This window comes from Paracoccidioides lutzii (assembly GCF_000150705.2).
Source record: "Paracoccidioides lutzii Pb01 unplaced genomic scaffold supercont2.22, whole genome shotgun sequence".
Classification (NCBI taxonomy): domain Eukaryota; kingdom Fungi; phylum Ascomycota; class Eurotiomycetes; order Onygenales; family Ajellomycetaceae; genus Paracoccidioides; species Paracoccidioides lutzii.
In genome coordinates this window covers 27,186-28,680 of record NW_015440968.1, presented here as the reverse complement: position 1 = coordinate 28,680, position 1,495 = coordinate 27,186, and the positions used below count along the sequence as shown (strand labels likewise).

The 1,495-nt window shown below is 49.0% G+C and overlaps 1 protein-coding gene across 1 annotated transcript in view; it reads left to right on the top strand.

The window, feature by feature from the left end:
• PAAG_12332 (hypothetical protein) overlaps positions 1-935 on the top strand; it is a gene marked incomplete at both ends in the record, with an annotated part of 2,634 nt that extends 1,699 nt beyond the window's left edge. Inside the window, one exon of the mRNA XM_015847835.1 lies at positions 45-935. Coding sequence (XP_015702526.1) covers positions 45-935 — 891 coding nt within the window. The remainder of the gene's footprint in view (positions 1-44) is intronic.
• Positions 936-1,495: the final 560 nt, after the last annotated feature.

Sequence of the window (1,495 nt, the reverse complement as noted above, 5' to 3'; positions counted from 1 at the left end):
TGATGGCCGCGGAGCAGTCTGAGCCCAAAACCATTTCACCAAAGGATGCATTGCTTGATTATAACGAGTCACCAGAGGATGCGAACATGCCACTTTTTCCACCTCAGACTGATGCCCCGCAGTACCATGTTCCGGCCATGGGAAACTCTACTGCTTTCCAACCAAACACCGGCTTTCCGCAAATGGAACAATTCCCGAACCAATATGCTCATACCAAAAACCATATTCCTCAACAATTTGGATACATGCAGGAGCAGGTCCCTATTCAACTAGCGGGCCCACAGAAGCAACAGCAGCAGGCACCTCGCCAGGTGCAGCAGCCTCATATCCAAAGGGACTGCAATCTAGTCCAGCGTACTCCTGAATTCCCTCCTCATGTTCCATCTATGGAATCTACTTCCAGTGATACGAACACTCCAGCGGGGAGCAGGTCGCCTCTGGTTGGAGGGCTTGGACAAAGAGCCCCAACTTCCCATCCTACAGAAGCCGCCAGACGACCCGAAGACACTTCCTCCGATGGAGGAACATACAGCTGCACATACCACGGATGTACCCTTCGTTTTGAGACACCTGCCAAGCTCCAGAAACATAAGCGGGAAGCCCATAGACAAACTACACCCGGTTCACATGCAATGGCACGAGATTCATCTGCTGGATCTCTGGCTATGCGCAACTCCCAAGCTGGCCCTCATAAATGCGAGCGCATCAATCCATCTACAGGCAAACCATGCAACTCTATCTTCTCACGCCCTTACGATCTTACGAGACACGAAGACACGATCCATAACGCTCGTAAGCAGAAGGTTCGGTGTCATTTGTGCACGGAGGAGAAGACGTTTTCTCGTAACGATGCTCTTACGAGACATATGCGGGTTGTTCATCCTCAGGTTGATTGGCCGGGCAAGCAGAGGCGGAAGGGATTAAAATTGGAGTGAAAATCACTCCCACTACTACTCTTTATTCACCCTCAAACCTTTTCCACTCATTCCCTTCATTTTGCCTAATATCCATCCAACTTGCCGACTGTTTGTCCTCCTGAGCACGTGTCTTAGCATGGATGCGACTTTGGAATCACGAATTCATCGAAAGGGCCCAGAACCAAGCCTCGAAGCCTTCCAGAAAACTTGGCACGGCCACCCAAAATATCCTCTGACTAAGCCACGATGACGGCATACCGCTACCAAGAGATGACATGTGCCAAGCGAGCAAAATTTTCAGTTAAATTTGCGCTAATTCCAAGTTTGGTTGGCACGTGCTCTTGGATCCGCTTGATCGGCGTTAAGGTTTACCCTTTCCGACTTTCATAAGCTTTTTTGGGTTTCGTTTACTGCCAAATTCTCATCAGTGACGTCATTTGAAATTTTCTGTCCTTTAAAGTTTAATGCCCGGAGTGGTAATTTGTTCCAACTGTGACAAGGGCACAGCCCTAACGAGTCATTCTTGGCTTGCAGAATTTATTTTCTTTTGCCTTTTTTATCCTCCCTTCCCACCCCCC